Below are 21,778 nucleotides of genomic sequence, written 5' to 3' on the forward strand. Positions count from 1 at the left end.
TATTTATTTAGTGCTTCAATAACTGTGGCTGCTTAAACTAGAAAACGCAAATGCCATTTTGAGTACAGCATTGAGGCAAATGAATTCAAACTGGCTGATTTGTGTGCTGTAAAACTGCATTGTCACCAGACAGAAAACTTTTTGGTTTTAAATATGTTTTGTAAATACCTATCCAAACATACCTGACATTCTTAGGAAACTACCTCATCTCCTTTGAAATTAATTACTGGTTTTAATCATACGCAGAACATTCTAACTAATTTTAATTGTATGCAACAAGTACATCAAGTATCTCTTTTATTAGAGACCCTCTGTTTCTTTTTGCGATGCTGTAACTACCCTTACTGGCTCCAGCATGTGCAATACCACAGTTGTCCATTTACTGATGAAATTCACTAATCGCTCTCACCAACAGTTAATTTTGCTCCTATGAGGACATTTGGCATTTCATACAAAGTTACTTTGTCTTCGACTCCGCTGCTAGCGCAGCCTCTTGCCGCCACTTAGCCTTCTTTGCCAAGTTCCAGCTTGTTAAGGACTCGTGACGTGCAGCAGCCTGTGGAAGTAAAACATGGAGTAGCGTCATAGGAGGAACGATGTGCCTCAGGGAAAGCTACCCAACCTCGGGAACAGCCAGCAACTACTTACATGGCAGGGGTGACAGGAACATAGGTTAGCTAAAACTAGGGTAGGTGTAAGCTGCTGCTGTTTGGTTAGGTTTGTCTACTTTTCACAGAATTCATTTTTAAGTATGCTATATAATAATGAGCTAGTGCTGTACTCACCTTTTTAGCTGAGGCAATCACTGCAAAACAGGCAACAACTGAGAGTCCAATCATGATGTAACAAGCTTTAACTCGAGCTTTGTTTCTTGCCCTGTCCAGCATCTCTGGCCTGCAATTAAAGTTACTGAATTGAATCATTACAAAACTGTGAAGTATCTCTTCTTCAAAGCATCACAGATGTAACATCACAATTGAAAAATGAAAATAGAATTGGCTTCTAAAACAAGCATCTTCAGCTTGCTATGATTGGTTACATACCACCCAAGAGCTTTGCATTTTCTGACCCTAATCCATTTCCAGTGGAAAAACAACATTTAATGGATTTGAGATGATCTTTTTTAAGCTTAAAAAAAAACAAAACAAAACTGCTTATGCAATAAATATTTGCATTTAAATACTTGGGGTAAATACACCAGAAAGCATACTTTATGCTCATTCAAACAGTGAAAATTAAGGGGTTTTGTCTATTTTAAATAGATGGAGAAGTATATGTGGTGTCACCCAGATGTGGTGAAAGCAAGTTCCTTTTATTCAAAATTAACTTTGGAAATTAATTACTGTCATATCTAACCTGTTCAGGTAGCGTCCTGTATACTGTAGGCTAGGGACTTTACCTATTTGGATAGGTGATTAAAACAGAGCTTGTACTGCTACAAGTTTTTAGTTCTTTAGAAAAGCAGCAGCTTTATTTAGAGTGGGCAGCTGATGTCAGCCTTCTCACTGTTACAGGAACACACACCTAAACAAGAACAGTACGTGATTATTTTTACTGGTCATCAAAGGCAAAAGGAATGAAAACTTCTGCCCTGTGTTTGGCAGTAGTTGCTGCACGAGAGGCATTGTACGGCCCAGCAAGCTGCGTTGGTACAGCTCCCGTTTCCACCCTTCTCCATTGTGAGCAGGCTGCATGCCCCTGAGAACCAGCAGTATGGGAAATCTCCATTACCACTAGAACTGTCTCAAAACTTTCAGCCAAGTCATTTTCCGAGTCAGACATTATACTTGGGATTACAGTTTTTAAGATGTTCATTATAATGCTGGCTGCGCACTATTTTCCTTTCATAAATCACCTGGGAATGCTTTATCTATATATATATACTCATAAAATATAAATATACATAATATATAGTTATGGTTTTATACATATATATGTAAAAAGGATAGTTGCATAAAGAATTGATTTTACGCTGTGAGTAAAGATCTTGTAATGATCTCTTTCCCCCAAAACACCTTTAGCTTTACTTTAAAGAGGATGAGTGGTGGGACAGGGCAAAGCTGGGGTTTTTATAGTGGAAGTTCTGCCTGTGGAAGCCTGTACCGAGGCTGAGGGCTGCAGTGCTTCTCTCGAAGGCTTAATGCAGCAGAAGAGGGCAAGTGTGAGGAGCGACTGTGCCATTGTAGGAGTCGGTCAGAAAATCAGCATTGTCTCAACACCGTCATCAGGAACATGAACAGTACAGACAGAAAATCAGCATTGTCTCAACACCGTCATCAGGAACATGAACAGTACATTATCTGACAACGGCCTGTTTGGGAGTGCAGTGGCCGATCCCAAGAACAGAACGCGCGGTACAAGGCTCTGTTAAAGATAACCGCACAGCTACTGTCCAAAAAGGATGGATTGCAATTGTTACCATAACATCGATGAAGAAATCATGAACTTTAGATGAACTTTGCTTCATTATAATACCAAAACACACCTCCAAGTCTTACCACGCCTCGGACACTGACCCTGTGCCTGCGTGATAGCCTTGCTCGAGAAGGGCGGAGACTCCTGAAGCAGAGGTGGAGCAAGGTGTGTTACTAAGCATAAAAGATGACTTCTGAACAACGGAAATTTGAAGCTTCCCCACCAAGGACCACGACGATCGACAACGCAGCATTAGCTGGACCCGGGACCGTTAGGACGTCTTGAGATCAGTGGTGGTAGCTATAACTTCTCTTTCTCCTCTCTCTAAACTTAACTTTACTCTTTTCTCCTTTCTTTCACCCATCTCTAACTATCGCGTGCCTCTTCACAGGCAATACAATAAAGTTTTACTGTGTGATTATTGCTATCCCCTTTGGTGTTGGTCACCTTAATTTTGCACTTTTGAGATTGTAGCAAACAAACCATCACGAGTCCACCGAGTGGACTGTGACAGCCATACTAGCCCCTTCCCTGCCAACGCACACGCAAGCACGTGTTCTGCGTGCCACCTTCCTTGCAGGTGGCTGACAATGCCTGCAGTTCTATGTAACTGCTTTTGTTTTGTACAATGGTAAACATCATCGTTAAAACAAACCACACACTGGACAAGCACATGAAATCATTAATCCGCTAATCCATTTGTAGCGACAAAAGCAAAACCAGAAGTGTTATTAGTCTGGCTTATTAGCCTAATCATATTTCACAATGCACTAATTGAAACTCTTCTGAAGCAGATTTTCACTTTCTCCCTGCTTTCTGCCTCTGCTTTAAGGAAAACAGACCTGATTATGTTCTTCCCTAATTGCACATTAGAGCCTTTACTGCTCAATCAAGACGGGGTAAACCTCTACTGAATTCAGTAACAGCTGTTTTTAAAAAGAAACAAACCACAACAACCTTGAATAAAGACTGCAGATTTGACTCTAGTATAAACTATCTATCTTCAACAGCTAGATTGTGTTCACAGGTAATGATATCCCACAAATTTTTTTGTTAATAGTTAAAGCAGTGACACAGTTCAGCTTCAACGTCTCACAATTTTCTTCTAGTATATTACTATTTATGATCTTACAGTTCTAAAAAGACTTTGCTCACCCAGAAAGCTCAAAATGGTGACACTCACTTGCCAGGCCAGCTACTGCTCAGAAATGAGCGATTTGTATGCATGTACGTGTACGGACTGGCAAATGCATGTGGCTTTATAAATGCCTCCTGACGATTTGAATAGCTTTCAGAGCTTCTGAGACCTGTCTGAACCCTTCTCTAGGGAAAGGTGGTGAGTCTAACACAGCACAAGAGAGGTTAGACCCTTTAGAAAGCCACCGTCCAGCTTGGCAAACACCAGTGAAACTGTCAGGAACCAACAAGAACAGGCAGAGGATACACCCGTTGCTTGACACAGCTCGGCACGCTGCTTATGCTTAACATACTGCCCAAGACAGGGACGTACTGTGATGATAAAAGGTATTGTCCTGGAGAGGGACGTCTAACACACTATCTAACATCCTACGAAAGAGGCAGCAATTGGCATTAGAGGGGTTTCATGTGTTCAGTGACTGACTCCCTTGGGGGATGCTAACTTTCAGCGAGTCAGAGAGCCACCAAATCAGTGTGGTTTGGGTGGAAAGGGACCTTTGAAGATCATCTGGTCCAGTGGGTCAACAAGAATGGGAGGCTAAGGCTATGTCAAGCACTTGGTTTTCCTTGGTGGGGGATGTTTCTCTCATAACCTCCTTCTCTATTTTTCCTCAAATTCTATAATAAATTGTGATTTGCTGAATGTAATCATCCAGAGACAGTCAGCTCCCTTAGAGCCATTTATGGGAGCTATAAACAGAAAATATTGTTTACCAATAACATCCTTCTCTAATTGCACATTAGGAATAAGCAAAATAAACAAGCCAGTACATAAACGTAACCAAGGCTATCTCCTCAGATGGATCCAGTTCTTAATCCCAGGCTCTGGGGACCCCAGAAACGAACATTTTTTCATCTTAACCTCTAACCAGGACAGGAAATTCTTTTGCCCTCTAGCTTGTTTCCAAGTTTTCAGCGTTGAAAAACCGACTGGTTCAAACTCTGTGGAAAAGCTTTAGATCAGGATCAGACCACCGCCTTCCCTTCAGCTCCACGTTCCCCTTGGACAAGGGCAGCGCACTTACGGGATCCTCGGAGGAATCTCTTCTTCTGTCTTGAAACGTCCGGTCCAGAGGAGGATTTTTTTGTCAAACTTCGAAGGTTTGTAACTTGCAACCACCTTGTGAGCCTGCTCAGCTTGAAGATAGGAAAAAAACACTTCGTCAAACCGCACGCTAAGAGCGAATGACGGGCGGTAGTAACGGCGGAAGGGGAGAAGACCCCTGCCCCGTCCCGGTCGTCGGCAGAGTAACTCCGGCACTGAACTTCCCCGCCTCCGCCCCGCAGAGTTCCCTCCAGGCGGTCTCCCGAACACCCCCCCGCTTGCCGTGAGGCTCTCCGCGGCTCTGCTCCGACCTCCCCGCGGCCTGCCGGTGCGGGTCCCCGGGCCGGCAGGAGGACGCCCGGGACCACCCGAGCCGCAGGTGCCTCCCGCCGGCCGCCGGGCGGACCCAGCCCCGCTCCACCGCGGACCCGAGCCGCCCTCCCGCCGCCAAACCTCCCGCCGAGCCAGCGGCCCGTCCCCGTCCCAGCGGCCCTTACCGCGGGTGGTGCCCGGGCTCCGGGCGGGCTCCCCGCCGGCGGCGGCGGCTCCCCGCGGCGGGGGCAGGCGGAGCGGCGCGGCGGACAGCAGCCGCCCGGGGCGGAGGCGCGCCGGCAGCATGGCGAGGAGCGGCGCGGGCGGACCCTCTGCTGCGGCGGGAGCGGTCCCGGTCGCGGTCCCGGTCCCGCCCCGCGGACCCCCTCCAGCCGCGCCCGGGGGCGGGGCGGGGCAGGGCGGGGCAGGGCGGGGCCGCCGGCGGCAAGCGGGGCCGGTCCTTCTGGGAAAGCATCCTGCTCACCTAAGGCGGGGATGTGCTACCTCTCCAGCGTCGAAACTTGACCGCTGAAGTCAAAACGCGGTTAAAGAAACAGCCGCGGTGCTCCAGCTTCAAGTGTTAGAGGAAGGTGGAATCGAGTTCCCGTAACACAGACCTGCCCACGGCACTTCTTCTGTCGTTTTACTACTTTCAGAAGGTCCAGACGTACTGATTCTCCTCACACGACTTTCTGTTTACTTCAGCTGAAAAGCGCTTTTTTTTTTTTCCTTTCACGTCCTGGACAAATTAAACCTTTATTAAAAATAAAATAAAATAAAAAAATCAGTACAAACATATCCTTGGAAAAAAAAAATCAGTAAGGTCAGGACAGAACACGTATTTAGTGAGCAACAGCCCGTGTCAGCACAATACCAGTGACAGTGTCTCAACAGAAGCGTGTCCCATGCACCAAACAGTGGAAGATTTTACATCCATCAACCAGTACGCCTGCGGGTGAACAGAGGAAGCCCCGCTCCCCAGGGATGGATCACTGCCCGGCAGCAGCTAAAGTCCTGCGCACGAATGAGGATTCTTGAACCGTTTGTGGCCAAAACCTCCAGTTATCTATTTTCAGGAGCAGAGCCAGAAGCAAGAAGCTTTTTCGGAAAGCAAATTGTTGAGTAGGGGAACTCAGAAATTTGCCACCAAAGTGAGTTCTGGCATCCTTGATATTAAAACTTTTTTTAAAATGCTGTTTGGACAACATTTTATTCTGGAAAGATATTCAAAAAAGCACTTTCTTTCCAGTAAGTAGTCCCATGTTGATGTTTTCTTATCCACACATGTGCAGTTTCAATTCCAAAATCATTAAAGAGATAAAATGTCCTTATTATTGGTAAAACATCAAAGCCATTCCAATCCATTTAACTCATACCAACGCTGTTTGCAAATGAGCCATTCTCTATATAGAAGAACCCAGGTCCCTGAATCAAAGCTCCACACCGTCCTTCTAAAAATAGCAAAAAGGAAGACTATGCACCTCTTTGCACAACCCTCCCCACCCCGAGCAACTCTGTCCTATTTCAGAACGTTGTTGGGGAGATGAAGACACATCAATAGAAATGACCTCGAGGGTGATACTGGGGTTATAGTCTGCCCGTAGCCCCTTTGCCTTCGCCTTCTTCCTGCTCAAAGAGAGTGGCGTAGTGTCAATCAGTGCTCCTTGTCTCTGGAGACACACACAGCTGGGAAGGGGATGAAGAGTCAGCACATCTGGGCTGGGCTGCTCAGCATCATACGTTACGGGCAGCATCCCAGACACTGCTGTTAGTGGCTACTCATGCTGGTAACTCACACATTTAGAGTCATTGTAGTTCCAATGGCGGTCTGCAGAGCTGCTGGGAGGAAGCCTGGAGCTCACATTAATAGTTCCCAGTGCTCACCAAAGAACTGCTCTAAAGATTATGGGCAGCTGAAAGGCGTCTGCACAGCTAGAGCTACTGAAAGGAATTATGCCCTGGAGGAGAAGACTTGAAAAACTTGGTGACTTTCATAGTCTTTATTCTCTCCAAAGATACCGTACACTGTGTGATAGTGGCTGCAGAACACAGCTTGGTATAGCGTGTCTTTTTTCTGCCCAGTCTAGCTAGCAAATCTGTTACATCCTCTCAGCTCCACCGTTGACTCTGTTTTATGCAGAAGACCTGAGTAGCTGGAGAGGCAGATGTAGCATGTAGGACTCCTTGGAAATTCTGCCATTTGTGAGGTCTTTAATCCTTAAGGATACCTCCGCAGAGATCCTCACATTGCTGTCACCACGCCCTGTTCCTCAAGACACTTTCCTCATTGTCCTGTAGAGGGGATTGCCCTACCATACTTAGCTTTCAACCTAAAGGACGTTTCTAAGAAGCAGACTGAGATCTGCAGTGGAAACACTGCACAGGTGTGTGTACTGCTGCCCTTCAAGGCTAAATCGAAGTTCACGGGTAGAGGTAAGGAAATTAAGTACGCAAGCTCAATTTTAAATAACAATATGGCTTTAATCATTCCCTTTCATATATCTTCAAGACATGATACACCCAACATTTTTGAAAACAATAAATACAGGTACAACATTCGAGCCAAATTAACTTTTCTAACCAGCTGAGTGCTGACAGTCATTGTGCAATGTAAGCTTTGCTTCTCTCTTTTAGGGAGAGACTTCTTGCTGTATTGGTAGCCAAATTGCAGGAATTTTAACCTTATCGTACATAACTTCATATTCAAAACAGTATTCGCAACAACTGATGTATGAACAGCATTCATCATATAAATATATGTCCATAAACCTTCATTCTTCCAATCAGCTACAGAACTTACATAATTACTTAAATATGTATGTAAATTGCACCCTTGCCATTTAAATTACTTTTAAAATGTCTTCACAGATACATAGTACGTATATGGCCTACATGTCATGGTAATTTCATTGCCTGTGTCCATTGTTGAAATGTGATTTATAGCTATTTTTAACAAAATATGAGTAGAAAAATCATATTGATAAGGGTTACAACATATAAATAGCAATGGCAGAAAAATAGACATATTGTACATAGTAATACAATATGCCCATGTAACACCAAATCTACTAAACTTTATTTTGGCCTGCCACAACATCCAGTTATTCCAGATCTAAACAGAAGCATGGACAAAACTCAGGGAATTTAGTATTATTTCACAGTAACATGGCACAGAAGTTAAAATAGCAAAGTTTCTATGGTCTGGGCTTTATGAACATGGAGAATTATTTTTCACGGTCATGGATTGGCAACATAGCTCAGCTGTTTAGGGTTTCAAAAAGCTCTGTGGCACCATTGTCCAGACAGAAAAATTCCTCCTCCTCTGAACATGCCTTTTGCCTCTCGTACAGAAGGCACAGCATAGCTGTACTGATGGAGCTGCAGAGCAGAGACTCATCCCGTGCAACTCATGTCAGTTAATTCTTGTGCTATTTCTATGTATCAGAATGGTGCATTGTCATTTTCTTGTTGAAAATCAGATTTTTAAAATACGTATCAAAAAAGCTAAAATTCCCAGGATGCACTCATGCTGATCCTGGTCATTACATTATTTATGCTAACGAGAGGAATCAATTAGCGTTTATCATTTTTGACATTACGCATTGACATTACATGCTCAACTAAAAGGACACCTGGGGACAAACGCAGTGGGTCCTCTCTCCTCATGCACCAGAGGAGGTGCATGAGGTGAATCAGTGTATTTTCTCTGAGTATGGGGAAAAAAAGTAGATGAACATACAGATAACTACAGAGCTCCAGAGAAATTCTTTAATTTTTAGATAGACCTGTCTCTACTTCATTATCATCCTGGTAAAGACAAGGAACTTTAAAAGTTACTGCAGCACTCCTCTGGAATAAGATGTGCAATTTTGGGGAGAAAAAAAAAAAAGGATTCACTGATACAAGGTGAAAAGGGTTACTTTTGGATGTTCAGGAGAATGGAAAGCCTATCTTAAAAGTGGAGACTAAAGGACTGGGCTTGTTTATCCTAGCAAACAAAGGCTGGGAGAGGGTTCTGTTTGATCTGTAAAACAGACCCAGGTGGGAAGAAGAGCTCATTAAACAATTGGGCATCAAAGATGCAAAAAAAGTGGGCTAAACCCATATGTTCCTGCCTACGTGTCTGTGAGAAATAATAATTTCCTGATGCTTCTGCCTCACTCGGGGGAGTGAGAGTGCAGAAGAGGTTCGCGCCGGTCTACATGAGCGGGCCAGGGAAGGGAGGGAGCTGCTGAAGGGGACTGCACCTCGTGGTGCCCACAGGAGCAGGGGCTGGACTCTGTGAGCAAGGCAAACCTTGCAAATCTGGTAATGGATAACTGCTTAAGTACTGGAGGAGAAGGCATTTTGTGTGGCCTGCTCGCCTCGGGGATGCCAAAAGGAAAAAGACCTGAAAGAGAAATGGCTCCCTAAGATGGCTTTTCATCTTCTAGTACTTTAACGCTGGCCAGTCATATGCTGGAGAGTCTTTTCCTGGCCACAGTCCTTGTGGTATTTTTAGGAAGAACTTTCCCTTTTCTTAGTGTCTGCCCAGGCACTTGGAAATGGCAGTTTCCATTCACAGAGTTTTTCTCAGATTTACATGACTCTGAGATAGTGGCTCGGGAGCTGGAAGACTTTGAATCCAAAGAAATCTGACTAACAGCAACGCTGCCTGCGCTCTTGGAGGAATATGTGTAAATCATTTTGAGAAAGGCAGATTTTGTGTTTGTTTCTTGCTTGTAAATGATGATATAGCACTTTGGAAGAAAAGTACAGCAGAGAATTCCATAATTGGATATTAAAACGACAATGATTTCCACTGCTGGCAGGTATTTGCCAAATGTAGTTGCATAGACAGGGATAAATACAATCCACGCTATAAAGTAAATTAGCATGCCAAAGGTGATGAATTTAGCTTCATTGTAGTTCTCTGGCAACTTCCTACCTTTAAAGGCAAATATGAAGCAAATGAAGGCTAGGGCAGCGATGTAGCTCAACATAATCCCAAAAGCCACAATAGAGCCCTCATTGCACTCCAGAATTATTGCTCTTGGGATGGAGAAATTTTGCTTTACAAAAGGTGTCCTGAATATTAGCCAGAAGGTGCAAATGATAACTTGAATTCCAGTGCAGGTGACCACAGTGGGAATAGGTTTATACACGCATTTCAGGAAATTCTGCAGCTTGGGATCGAAGCTGAAGGCTAGTAAAATTTTTAGTGACTTTATTAAAATACATGAAATGCAGAGTGCAAAACTTATGCCAAAGAGGGCTTGCCTAGTTTTACACTTGAATTCTGTGGGTTCATCTATGAAGAAGACGGTGCTTAAAAAAATTAAGAAGTGACTGAAGAGAATAATATAGCAGACAGTTAGACCTCCAGACGCCTTTACAACTGGCGTGTTCAAGTTTTTAGTAAATATTACACTAATTGACAAAACCAATACAACCCCAAAAGCGGAGAGGAGGAGGAGGAAAATAGCAAACCAGTTGGTCCAGGCGAGGAAATGGATTGTCTTTCTGTAGCATGTGGTGCTGTTGACAGGAGCCCAGTAGGTTTTGTTGTTACATCGGTAGCAGTAATCCATATCTGAAAGCACAAGACGGGAAGATAACTTAGAAACCCGAAGTAAATAAACTGCAAAGTGGATTATCGAGGCTTGAGATACAGGAGCCATGTGGGAAGGGATGCTAAGGGGAATAGACAGGGCTGGTTCCTTCCCACTATTGCTGTCGCCGTCCAGGCGGAGGAGCTGCAGGGCAGCGGTGGCAGCGGTGGCAGAGGCAGAAGGAGCAAAGGACGAATGGCTGCCAGCTGGGAGCAGGGGCTGCCAGCAGCCGGGGCAGGGGGGGGACAGGGAGAATGACCAGGGTCCTGAAAACTGCCTTGGTCATCGCTGACCGGTGATACATGTCCTGGCCAGAGCTCTGGACAGGCAAACCTTAACTGAACAATGGCTTGAGATTAAATCAATTATCTTACAGAAATTTGAACTGTTTCTTTCATCTACCTATACCAGCAAGAAAAAAACCCAACTTTCTCTTTACAGACAGCTTTTGAAATGCAACAGCAAGAATAAACATTCCTTTAGATCACGCTTTGAAAGGTTACTTTTGCTTTAAAATTCCTATCCTCTGATATGGAGAAAATTCACAATTATTTGAATTAAAAAGATAAAATTCAATTTCCTTCTGCTCTCAGGATATTAGAAGTACATTGTACCTCAAATTTCTTAATTCCATCTCTCTCCTCCATATTTAATTTCCCCCTTTAAAAAACTTTGCTCAAGCCTATAAATGAACCAGTGGTAAAGCACACATCAGATTTGATATTAGAAAATATTACCGTACAGTCATATCAAACTTTGCAGCATTCCCTGGCAAGCTAAAAAATATACTGGTAAGCAAAATACATAACCCTTGAACTTCATAGACTCATAGAATGGTTTGGGTTGGAAGGGACCTTAAAGATCACCTAGTTCCAACCCCCCTGCCATGGGCAGGGACACCTTCCACAGACCAGGTTGCTCAAAGCCCCATCCAGCCTGGCCTTGAACACTGCCAGGGATGGGGCATCCGCAGCCTCTGGGCAACCTGTGCCAGTGCCTCACCACCCTCATTGTAAAAAATTTCTTCCTTATTGAACTGGGTGTACTGCAGAAAGACAGGGAAGCAAGGCTCTATTTTAATGAGAGTCAGTCTCACTGATAAATCAGCCAGACTTTCCATCCTAACAAAGAATAATGCTAGTCAACTGGAAAATCTAATTGCTTTACATTTGGTCTTCTAAAAAGCATTTAAGTTTTATAGGCTGAACACTCGTATTTGGGAAACTGAGCATAAATATTTCAATCCTATTCCAAAGTTATACCCAAGGTTACCAAGGCACGTTATACCCAAACAAAACAATTGTATTGATGTCTAAATAAACCTTTATTTGGATGACAATTCCTTACCTGTTTGATTGCTGTAATGGTTTTCTGGGCAGTAAACACACTCGTAGCAGCATGTGTGTGGACTTTCTGTAACCTTCTTCATCTGTCCTGGCCTGCAGTGCTGGGAGCATGTCGACTGAACCTTCTGCAGTGTGCAGAGAGCAAAAAAAAAAATCAGCTCGGGCACAACTAACTACTAAGAAATATTAAAATAAACCTCCAGTAATTCTGCAATTTTCACTCTCTTTTTGTATCATCTAACACGTTTTAAGGAAATCTGAAAACAATGCTGAAAAAAGACTTTGTAGGCTCCATGTTTCTTGTATTTTCTTCACCCAGTCAGCAAGTGACAGGATGGGGCATTATCTACTTGATGATTTTATTTTTTGGCCCTGAATGCCGATCAGTGGAATTGTCTGTACCTTTAAAATGCAGATCAAAGCGTCTCATCCAGCTTTGAACCTGGAATTTAGACTGCTGAGGCTCAGCTCCAAAGAAAGCCCAGAAGCATCTGATGGGGGAATGTGAGCGGACTACTTCACAAGTGAGATCCTGAAACCCTGCTTGGCTGCTCCGAGCCTGGAGCAGACACCTCGGCTCGGGGGAGACACCTTGGCGGGTGCTCTGCACTGCAGCTCCGACGTTCCTGACCCTCGGCAGCTCATTCCTGGGTCATGAAGCACGACTCCGGGGTGTGCGATCAGGGCCTTCTCCCGAGGTCTGAGTTCAGGTCCTCTTGCCAAAGACAATTTTTTGTAAAATGGAGAAGCGGTCCTGAGGGACACTGCTATTTCTTCTCCCTCCAAGATGGTGCTCACAAGGAGATGGAAGCATGTCCTTGCCACCCTGGGCAGTGCCACAAAGAGTAACAAGATCTGAGGTTTTCTTCTGTCCTCAGCCTTTTCTAGCAGCTGAGTCCATGTGCTGCGACTCGAATTCAACCCACCTAGTAAGCAGCCTTTCCCTGTCCCATTAGTGGTGAATACTCTGCAGCACAGAATTGCACAATGAACGAAGACCTCCACCCATGCACAGATGACAGATTGTCCACCTGGAACTGGCCAAGGCCACCCACTAGTCCTGCCAACACCAATGCCGGGGCTCCGGGTGGTACCACCTGCCTCAGACTCCAGTAGTCATGCTGAGCCCAGCTCTAACAGGAGCAAATAATCAACAAAATTTTTTCTTTCTTTTTTTTTTTTTGTTTTAAACAGTAAAGTCAACAGATATGAGTCTTCATGTACAAAATAAGTGGTGGTGGTACATAAGACGGGGGGCTTTTTTACATGGTCATTTTTTATTTTAAAACCCCTTTTCAAGATTCTGGAGTAGCATCCTTAGCACAGACATAACTTCTTATTTCAGGAAACCTCCTAGGAGCATTCTGAAGAAATAACTCAATTTCAAATCACTGAGCTTGCTTATAGGCTAACATGCTTTTCAGGATGCATGAAAGCGGTTGAGTATACCCAGAGAGGGTTCTTTGTTCTAAAAGGAGAACATGAAACCACAAGAGAAATTTCTAGCTGGCACATACTTCAGTTGCAAATGCTGGAGGGAGAAAAAAACATGAAACAAATTTCACATATTATGTCAACAAATTAAAAGTTACCTTTAAATCCAGAAATTCTTTTTTTTTCTCTTCATCCTTGAAGATAAAGTGACCTTTCTCTGGGTCATATTCTGCCATAGTGGTGATTTCCACGTGGCCATCAATTTCTTTCCAAAGTAGTACATCGTAACTGGTGCTCATATCTCCATTGGAGTCAAACTTGATTTCTTTACCATCGTCAATGACTGTAACTTTTTTAAGTTCTTCAAGGAGCTGAACATAAGTATAAGGAGCGATAACATACATCAGTATCATGTCAGTGTGATAAAATCAATAGTTTAACGTCTGTATGATAACATCAAGATAAAAAGTAATGTTGCTTTTTAGGAGTAAAAGAAAACTTAAAATTAAAAGTCATCTTTATAACTGTTTAATTTGATGTCCAACACAGAATTACATTATTCAGACAATCCTGTTGACCTTAAAAATCTATTAATAAAAAAAAAATCATCATTTTTTAACTCTATGCAATGTGTACAAATACTTATGTTAGTATTTTTTTCCAGCCTTGGAAATTTTGGCATGATGATAGGAAAGAAAAGATTTTTGCTTGCAAGAACTAATGGCCTTTTGGAACTCCCCTTCTTGTAAAGAACAACCGTGAGTGATGCTCCTGTTGTTAATTTACTCTCACCAGAGCTGATCTGGGCAAGGTTTGCTTCCAGAGTAACCTCCTGCAGCGTGTCTGGAAATATCTAATATTGTTTTCAGCTGTGACTCAGACTGATGTTGTGTGTTGCGAGGTGAGACTCAGAACTGTTAAACGAACAATGCATGCCAGTTTGCTCAGATGAAGTGATCAACAGCACAATGGCAATAAACAGCAAGGCCGTATTTGACAGATCGTAGGAAATATCAAGACAAGCATGCTTTGATAAGGCAACTATCCAGCTTCATATTGCAACCCATTCTGTTCAACAGGGAGAAATTTCTGTCTCCCTCATCATAAACAGCCAGATCAAAAAGTTCTGTGTGAATCTAGAAAAGGACAGGTTAAGGCACATATAACCCACTCCCAATTCATGGGGAAACTATAGAAGGACTTTCATTAGCTACCATGATTCTTAACCGAGGCAAAGGCTTTATCCTTTTGCAGGCCTAACGATTTTTGGCAACAGGGATTAATTAACAATAAAAAACCCCAAGGTTTTGGTGAAAGACTGAATTTAACTGCCCTTTGAAAAGCACACTCTTAAATGGATCCATTTGTGATATTTGTAGCATTTCACGAACACACTGATAAATACGTTACTTCAATAGGCTTTGGAAAATATATGTATATAACACATCTGGTGTCTATAACATGTCATTTTTTCATGTATAACATGTAATTTTTTTGAGAGTTCATATACCCTCACTGCATCTCTACCAATTTATGAAGAACCAGAGTGTGCTTCTAACCAATATTGCATGTGAGTTGGATGGTGCATAGTTGTGTGGGACTGAATAGGAATTTTTTAATTGTATATATTCAGGCTAGTCATTTAATCTTTCTCTTCTCCACTTCTCCAGTTTCTCTAACAATAAGGGAACAACAGAGCTTTTTGAATACATCTTGAGATTCAGATAGAAGGGGCTAATAATTAGCAACATTTTGATGTAACTGATGGTTATTTTTGCAAAGTCTGTAACACCAATGACTATCGTTTCTCTGTATGTGGAGATCTGTGATATGGATTAGTTGCATCCTAAGCTTTGTATATATATATATCTATTTCTAGAGGGTTTAAACTTACTATAGAGGAAATGTATTATGAAAACAGCACAGGGGGAATAACTATCTCTTTCAGTTTTTTTCATGAGTTCTTAGCATCTTAACAGGACTTTTAATTTGGGTGGTTTGGGATTTAATTCAGCAATGATGTAAATGCAGCTCCATAAAGCTGCATTCCCTGTAGAGCAGTCCTGCATTTGTCCCATTTGCATTTACAAATTCACATAAGAGTCTGATTGTTACTGGTTTGGTTTTTTTCAAATCCCCTATCTTGGTTTGACCTGCCCTGACCTAGGATAAGAGGTCAGAGCAAGTCAGAGTACTTCAGTGGTTGTTTGACTTTTAAATGAACTTTTGTTTAATCCTCTGAGTAAAAGTGTGTAAAAGTGAATACTCCTGAGCAGGTTCTTAGGTAAAAGGTCAGGTCAGGTTTACTTGTCTGATTTTTCCCTCTTCTTTTCCCACCCAGTAGAGTTTGATAACAAGTACCTCACCCATCTTAAAGATTGTGTCTAATTTTTCTACCAGTCATTTTGGTATAAATCAAGATCAGGCAGAGGAATAGCCTGTTGCTTTTTAACTTTCAAGTAAAGATTCATTATAGAGGAAAATACCTGAATTCAGACAAAGCAGAGACAATGGTGAGAGAGAGAGGAAAACTGAAACACTTTGGTGAATGTTCCTATCCTGCAATATCCCCATCTCTCAAGAGCACTCATCGCTGTGTATCACGGTGGTTTGCAGCAACAGGACCAACCACTAGTAGCTGAATAGCTGGTAAGTCAACTGTAGATTGACCGTAAATTTTATTCTATCCCATGAGTAGCTAGCAAGATGTTCCAGCAAGCAGCCAACAGACTGGAGCCTTCATCCAAGCTGGTGCCTACTCTGTGTGCTCTTTGAAGGTGATGGGGGAAGTGATAAGGTCGCTAATGAAGCCCAGCAGCTAAAGAGCCCTTCTGCACCTGTGGAGTCAAGCATTTACAGCCATTGCTATTGTACCCATGAAGGAGGAGATGGTGGGTATGTAGTTACTCACCATCAGTTAGCTATCTGTATGTGAAATGTAATGATCTTTCTCTATCTACAGCAGAACACAGCCATGGCTTAGCACCGGGAACTTCTGCAACTGCATGTGCCAAAAAAAGGGAGACAAAACTGGAGTCTAGTTCTCATTGCTGCAGCAGTTAGATACTGCTGCTCTAGCACATAGTCTGTGATTTCAATTGGTGAAGAAAAGCAGGAACAGGAATAAAAAGTCATTTAGTAAAAGGACTAATCTAGTAAATTCAGGAATGGGGGAGGAAAAATGAGATGAAAATTATGCGGAGAGAATAAGACCTGAAAGAATTAACATCATACCTCCCAGGGAGTGAAAGCAGAGGGATCCTTGCAGTTTCTGTCTTTGCACTGCCCTTTAATGGCGTGAGCAATGGCATAGATTGCAAGTATAGTACTATGGATAAATCCCGATTCAATGTTAGCATTCAAAAAACCGTCTCTCCAGATCTGATGTTTATTCTCAACATTTTGCAATAGATCACCCTGGGACTGGTTTGAAATGCACATTTGAAAATCATGATATTCCAGGTGTGCACAGACTGACAAAAGCATAATATATTCACGTAAAAACTTGTTGTTGTCAGTGGGCTTTTCATGAAGGTTTCTCAGAAAGTCTTGAAATGTGGAGATGTCTCCGCTTTTAAATCCAAATCCCACAATGGTTCCCAGCTGTCTGATATTGGGAATTGTACTGATTTTGACTGCAGCTGACCAGTTATCACTTGCAATCCAGATTTTATTTACGTTCCTCTCAATTGCCTTCTTAAAGAGTTTGAGCACGTGGAACTGTCTCATAAAGACAACAATAACATTTACTCTGGTTTCCTTGACAATCTTCTCAACTGCATGATCAACTTTTGTGTGAAAGCTGTTGTCAGAGAGATAGGCAGGCAGCATTTCTTTAAAAGCTATGCAAACGTTGTTTGCCATGGCCTGAACCCCAAAGCTCTCCAGAGCGAACCGCCCGTTGTCATCATCAGTGGCTATTACTCCAATCCAATTCCACCCAGACTCACAGATCAAGTGGGCCATTGCTCTTGTCTGATGAAAATCACTGGGGATAGTCCTGAAGAAAGAAGGAAACCGGATTTTGTCACTGAGGATTTCAGCTGATGATGCAGGACTGACCTAGGAAGAGCGAACACTTCAGTTACGGAGGCAGTCTCCTCCAAAGGACACCAAGAGATCCAAAGCTGCCACGATTGCTCTTCCATCCCGCCTGACCCAGGCTCCCTTCTCCTGTGAGTGAGAATCAACAAGGTGCAGCCAAATGGGGCAGGTTCTCTCACCCTGCTCTTAGGATGCAGGCTCATGCCCAGTACCAGTTCCACTATTTTCATCCTCATCCATATAATTACTTCAGTGAAGGTAGAGTATAAAATCTTTCAAAATGGATATGGCAGTTATGCTGGTATAAGGATTTTGTTTTACTCTGTTCAGATACCATTAACACGCTATTGAAAACAATATTTAAAACATTGGTAGCATCAACTATTGTTTGTGGAGTTATTCAAATTGCTAGTACTCTTACATTTTGCAGTATGTTTCTATCACTGACTATGTTAGCATGGCTCACCCACATATATATTTTCTCTCCAAGATTTAAGTATTATATTTTAAAAGGATCATTAAGTCTGTTAGAGGAACCTCCCAGAAAAACAAACAGTAACCAATATTACAGAATGCTATAATTCTTTCATATAAAAGATTTATTGCCTTTTTACTGTGAATGAGCCAGAAAAAATGTAAATGGAACATTGTTATTTAAATCTCTCTATTTTTAATCCTTTTCTATTTGTTTGTAGGAGCTTTTTTCCCTACACTCATATTTACTACATTGCTTGACAGTTCTTAAAAAATAAATCTAAGCTTTCCAAAATGAGAGTCACCTGTCTGGAGGGGATACCAAATTTTACTGGTATCAGAAGATTCCAGATGTTATTGTTGAGAAAAATCTGCTGGGTCACCTTTTCCATCTCTACATCCCAATGCAGATCTGTTTCATCACTTGCCTTTTGATTACATTCAAGTGTGGTGTTTTAATTTTCATACTTACTATCACTCCTGTGGTAGAGCTGGAGGTCATAATTACTTCCTATCATTGCAGAGGAAAAGATCCAGTTAGTAGTTATGTTTAGTTCAGATTTTATGTCTCTTCCACATGTTTGGTTACTATGTTGCTACTTTGCAGTGAGGTAATTTATGTCAAATTGCCAAACCCAAGGTGCAACACAGGATGGTGTGGAAGTGGATCTCCTTTATCCATGTTGGTCCCAGCCTTGACCCCAACTCTCTTGCAACGGCAAAAGTAGAAATGCAAGCACTGGCCTAAGTGCGAGTGTGGGACTGTACTAGTCCTAGAGAGGTCGGAAATAGAGAAGGGTGTTTTGGGAAGGACCAGTGTGGATCTAGACAGTTGTATTCTTTCTCTTCTATAACTGCTTGAAGAGTAACAGGAGTAAAACTCTGTTTTAGAGCAATATTCCTCACTTCCCTGTCCATAGTTATAACAGACTCCAACATCTCATCTCTCTCAGGCAGGAGAAAATTTCCAAATTTCTGGCCAATTTTTATTTGGGTTTTGGGGGGTTTTGTTTTGTTTTTTTTTTTTTTCAACTTGAGATTGGGTATTGTCATATTCACCACCAGCCAGGCGAGCGGGTGTGATTTTGTTGCCTGAACAAAGTCCTTGAGTGTCATCCAAGGCATGCTGGACCAACTGGCACAGCCGTGCAGCAGTGACTAATGGCACTGCTAGGCTGACAAGAGCCCAGCATCATCCTGAAATAGCACTCAGAGGCATGTGCCTCGGGCATATAAAATAGCCCTTACTGCCTTTGTTTAGGCAAGTGAGTCAAGCAGTCCATTTGGAGCTCAATCCCACCCCTCCTGATGTCCTTAGGGTGAGCCAAATCCTGCCCTGTAGCAAACAGGTGGCTTTTGCAATCCCTATGATCAGTGTTACACCTTTATTCTAGGCACGGTAAATTTGACCCTCTGTCCAAAATGAAATAATTCCCTCAAACCTACCTGTGGGATTAGTTGCAAAGCCAACAGCCTTGAAACTGCCATTGACACCTCTGAGTAGCTGGCTCCAGTGACTGCCTTAACTCTTGGGACATAGTCTGAGTAGTTACACTTGAACTCTACAACATCCTCAGAAGAATTGAATTTAGCCAGGAACCTCAGAGCAGACGCCATGGCTTTTGTAACTTCTGCACACGTGTCATAGATTTCGTAGCCCAGAGTAACTCCAGATAAGAGCGTTGAATTGTTGATCATTTCAATAGCATGTATCATTGCAAGTGTCTGAAGAAAAATTTGAATTTCGAAGCTGTCAGAAACACAGAAGTTTTGTTTTAGAAAAAACATTGCTGGGAACAAGGCTGAAGCAAAGTCCGTTTTGAACATATCCCTTAGAATTTGACAACTACTGAAAAGAAGTGATGGATAGTATGTTTTGTGTGATTTGTTTGGGGTTTAGTGTACAAAAGATTAGAAAAAGTATATTTTTGTCTCACCTAAATGGGAGATTAAGCAAAATAAACACAAAACTTAAAATATACCTGAATAAAAGTGTTTTTCTGAAAAAAAAAAAAAAAAACCAACAAAACAGGTACTAAAAAATTAATTTTCATGTTACATGAAAATTTGCAAGTGATATCTTCAGGAAGCATCTGTCAAAGTCAGGGAAGCTATTCCAATTTACATCATCTGCTCAGTAAGCTTTTTAAAAAAATGTATTTACTTTCATCAAAAGCATGAAACAAAAAAAAGACTAAATATTTCAGAATAGAAGAAAATATTTCAGTGGTTGAGGTCTTCTAGTGGTTGCATCGACATTCCTAAAATCTTCTCTAAACCTGATGAAGTTAATACAGCTATTCCCCTTATCTCCAGTGGATATTATAACAGATGCTTAACCAGAAGCTAGCACAAAATGTCTGCTATACAACCAACCCTCCTCTCAGGCAAGCTTCTCTGAATTTTACAACTCTTGCTAACTAAATTAAATTTCAAAGGGACCTGAGACAACTTATGACTCCATAGAAAAATAATGGAAGACTGACAAAATTACGACTTCAACATAATTTTGAAATAAATCCAGATGGATACCTGCATGTCCAGCTGATTATTAGATTCAGGGATTAAGTTGCATGTAAAATTCAAATAAAATTTGAGGATTTGCACCTGTATTAAAGAAAATGCATATTTGGAATTCCTGGGCTTAGGAAAGCTTTATTATGCTTAAAATGAAGTTCTTCACCAGGTTTCCTTTGCATTCTTTCCAGAAAAATGGATGTTTCAAGCACAGCAGGATTTGGAGCCAACAAAATAAATATTCTGATGCACAGTCTGAAATTGAATGCATACATGACATGGTGTTTATATATAGTCTATCCTGTAACATAATGCCACAATTATAATACAAAGTGTAATAATTACAGTAACTATAACAATAATTACAATCTAGTCAGCAAAGGTACTGTTCTAGATTAGAACTGAGCTGCCCTGTGAGGTGGGGGACATACTTTAGTATGTGCTTAGGTAAAATGGAACAGTCTGCCTGTGTTCAAATGATATAGGTGCAACTTCATAACAAATAATGAACAACTGCACAGCAGAGTACTTCAGACATAGAGCAACAAATTAGCATTTACATGGAAATCAAATTATTTTTCAGCACAAACCTCCAGGGCTATTTTATTATATATGAAGATTGAAATAGGATCAAATGCTCGTTCCCTTCCTCAGGCAGCCACAGTATTTTTTACTGTAACTTTGCCATACTTCATCATCCTGTTTTAATTTATGTGCAATTTATGTGATGTCCAAGGTCTTTTTAAAGACTACGAAATGCAAGAGAACCAGATTTTGTTGATCTTAATATAAGAGGTACACGCCCAATGTTAGTGATCTCTTCTTTGCTATGTATGTAATTTCCAGTATTACTCACCCAGCACAATTCTGAATTACTGGCTTGATGGGATATTCTTCTGGAGGCAGCATTTCGCTATGAACTGCAAACAAGCCTCCAATAACAATGTCCCCCGGAGAACTGGCACCCACAAAGTCGTCAGTATTCTGGCAAGAAAAAGCGATATCAGTGCCGATCACAAAGCAGGGGATCAAAAAGCTAACGAATGCCATGTTTCTGTTTCACTTGCTCACTACCAGCTTTAAGTCAATTAAGCGAGCTGCAGGGCCAACAAGGGCTCCTATGTCACCTATAAACAGCAGCAAAGGAAAAACGCTGCACTCAAAAGTTAGTCACACCTCATAAGGTGCTTGTATTTGCTTCACTGGCTGAGGCTATTTTACTGAAGATACTAAAGCAACGCTGTCACATAAAATGTAAGGGTGCAGGGGTGTGAGAGTGAAGAGGGAGGGAGAAACATAAATGAGTTTAAAAGGAAATGTTGGACATAAAATCTGTTCTGCTGTGTTCAAAGTTTATTACACCTTATCTGAAAGACATGGCAAATATTTTGGTATAAATTTGG

At 42.0% G+C, this 21,778-nt stretch overlaps 2 protein-coding genes across 2 annotated transcripts; both read right to left on the reverse strand.

Annotated features, from left to right (window-relative positions):
• Positions 1-211: 211 nt before the first annotated feature.
• On the reverse strand, positions 212-5,358 carry FAM162B (family with sequence similarity 162 member B). The gene is made up of 4 exons (XM_052781344.1): positions 5,155-5,358; positions 4,638-4,749; positions 786-894; positions 212-556 (listed from the first exon to the last, which is right to left on the reverse strand). Exons 1-4 carry the CDS (start codon positions 5,273-5,275, stop codon positions 458-460), a joined length of 441 nt encoding a protein of 146 aa, XP_052637304.1. The 5' UTR covers positions 5,276-5,358; the 3' UTR covers positions 212-457.
• A 4,062-nt stretch (positions 5,359-9,420) lies between these two features.
• GPRC6A (G protein-coupled receptor class C group 6 member A) lies at positions 9,421-21,425 on the reverse strand. The gene is made up of 6 exons (XM_052783743.1): positions 21,232-21,425; positions 19,305-19,608; positions 16,575-17,402; positions 13,499-13,711; positions 11,908-12,031; positions 9,421-10,541 (listed from the first exon to the last, which is right to left on the reverse strand). The coding sequence occupies exons 1-6, from the start codon at positions 21,423-21,425 to the stop codon at positions 9,421-9,423; spliced, it is 2,784 nt and encodes a 927-aa protein (XP_052639703.1).
• Positions 21,426-21,778: the final 353 nt, after the last annotated feature.

This window comes from Harpia harpyja, chromosome 3 (genome assembly GCF_026419915.1).
Source record: "Harpia harpyja isolate bHarHar1 chromosome 3, bHarHar1 primary haplotype, whole genome shotgun sequence".
NCBI classification, from domain to species: domain Eukaryota; kingdom Metazoa; phylum Chordata; class Aves; order Accipitriformes; family Accipitridae; genus Harpia; species Harpia harpyja.